This window comes from Anarrhichthys ocellatus, unplaced genomic scaffold (assembly GCF_004355925.1).
Source record: "Anarrhichthys ocellatus isolate YVR2014 unplaced genomic scaffold, GSC_Weel_1.0 scaffold10381, whole genome shotgun sequence".
NCBI classification, from domain to species: Eukaryota; Metazoa; Chordata; class Actinopteri; order Perciformes; family Anarhichadidae; genus Anarrhichthys; species Anarrhichthys ocellatus.
The window spans coordinates 1-1,097 of record NW_022290355.1 but is presented as its reverse complement, the minus strand read 5'-3'; the positions used below and the strand labels follow the sequence as shown (position 1 = coordinate 1,097).

The following is a 1,097-nucleotide window of genomic DNA, read 5'->3' as shown; positions in this document are numbered from 1 at the left end:
GCCCGTGGACACTACACCATCGGCAAAGAGATCATCGACATAGTGCTGGACAGGATCCGCAAACTGGTGGGTAACATGATATCAGGAGGGATCCATGTCTCATTTTGATTTCAAATATTTAATTAAAAGACATAACTGTATCTCATGTAATCACTGTCTCTGCCTCTCTGTCCTCAGTCTGACCAGTGCACCGGCCTTCAGGGTTTCCTGGTTTTCCACAGCTTCGGAGGTGGCACCGGCTCTGGTTTCACCTCTCTGCTGATGGAGCGTCTGTCTGTCGACTATGGCAAGAAGTCCAAGCTGGAGTTCTCCATCTACCCAGCTCCCCAGGTGTCCACTGCTGTGGTAGAGCCGTACAACGCCATCCTGACCACCCACACCACCCTGGAGCACTCTGACTGTGCCTTCATGGTAGATAACGAGGCCATCTACGATATCTGCCGTAGAAACCTCGATATCGATCGTCCCTCTTACACCAACCTGAACAGGTTAATCAGTCAGATTGTGTCCTCCATCACTGCTTCCCTTCGTTTCGACGGCGCCCTCAACGTTGATCTGACAGAGTTCCAGACCAACTTGGTGCCATATCCCCGTATCCACTTCCCTCTGGCCACCTATGCCCCCGTAATCTCTGCTGAGAAAGCTTACCATGAGCAGTTAACGGTATCCGAAATCACCAACTCCTGCTTTGAACCAGCCAATCAGATGGTAAAATGTGACCCTCGCCACGGCAAATACATGGCTTGTTGCCTTTTGTATCGTGGTGATGTGGTGCCCAAAGATGTTAATGCTGCCATTGCCACCATCAAAACCAAGCGCTCCATCCAGTTTGTGGACTGGTGCCCCACTGGTTTCAAGGTTGGCATCAACTACCAGCCCCCCACTGTGGTTCCTGGTGGAGACCTGGCCAAGGTCCAGAGGGCCGTGTGCATGCTGAGCAACACCACTGCTATTGCAGAGGCCTGGGCTCGGCTTGACCACAAGTTTGATCTGATGTACGCTAAGCGTGCCTTTGTTCACTGGTATGTGGGAGAGGGTATGGAGGAGGGAGAGTTCTCTGAGGCCAGAGAGGACATGGCAGCTCTGGAGAAGGATTA

At 52.1% G+C, this 1,097-nt stretch overlaps 1 protein-coding gene across 1 annotated transcript; it reads left to right on the top strand.

Moving 5' to 3' along the window:
• Nucleotides 1–6: 6 nt before the first annotated feature.
• On the top strand, nt 7–1,092 carry LOC116380982 (tubulin alpha chain-like; the record flags this gene model as incomplete). The annotated part of the gene is made up of 2 exons (XM_031842781.1): nt 7–66; nt 178–1,092. A coding segment is annotated over exon 2 (831 nt), but the record flags the coding sequence as incomplete, so codon positions are not given.
• Between the last annotated feature and the right edge of the window lie 5 nt (nt 1,093–1,097).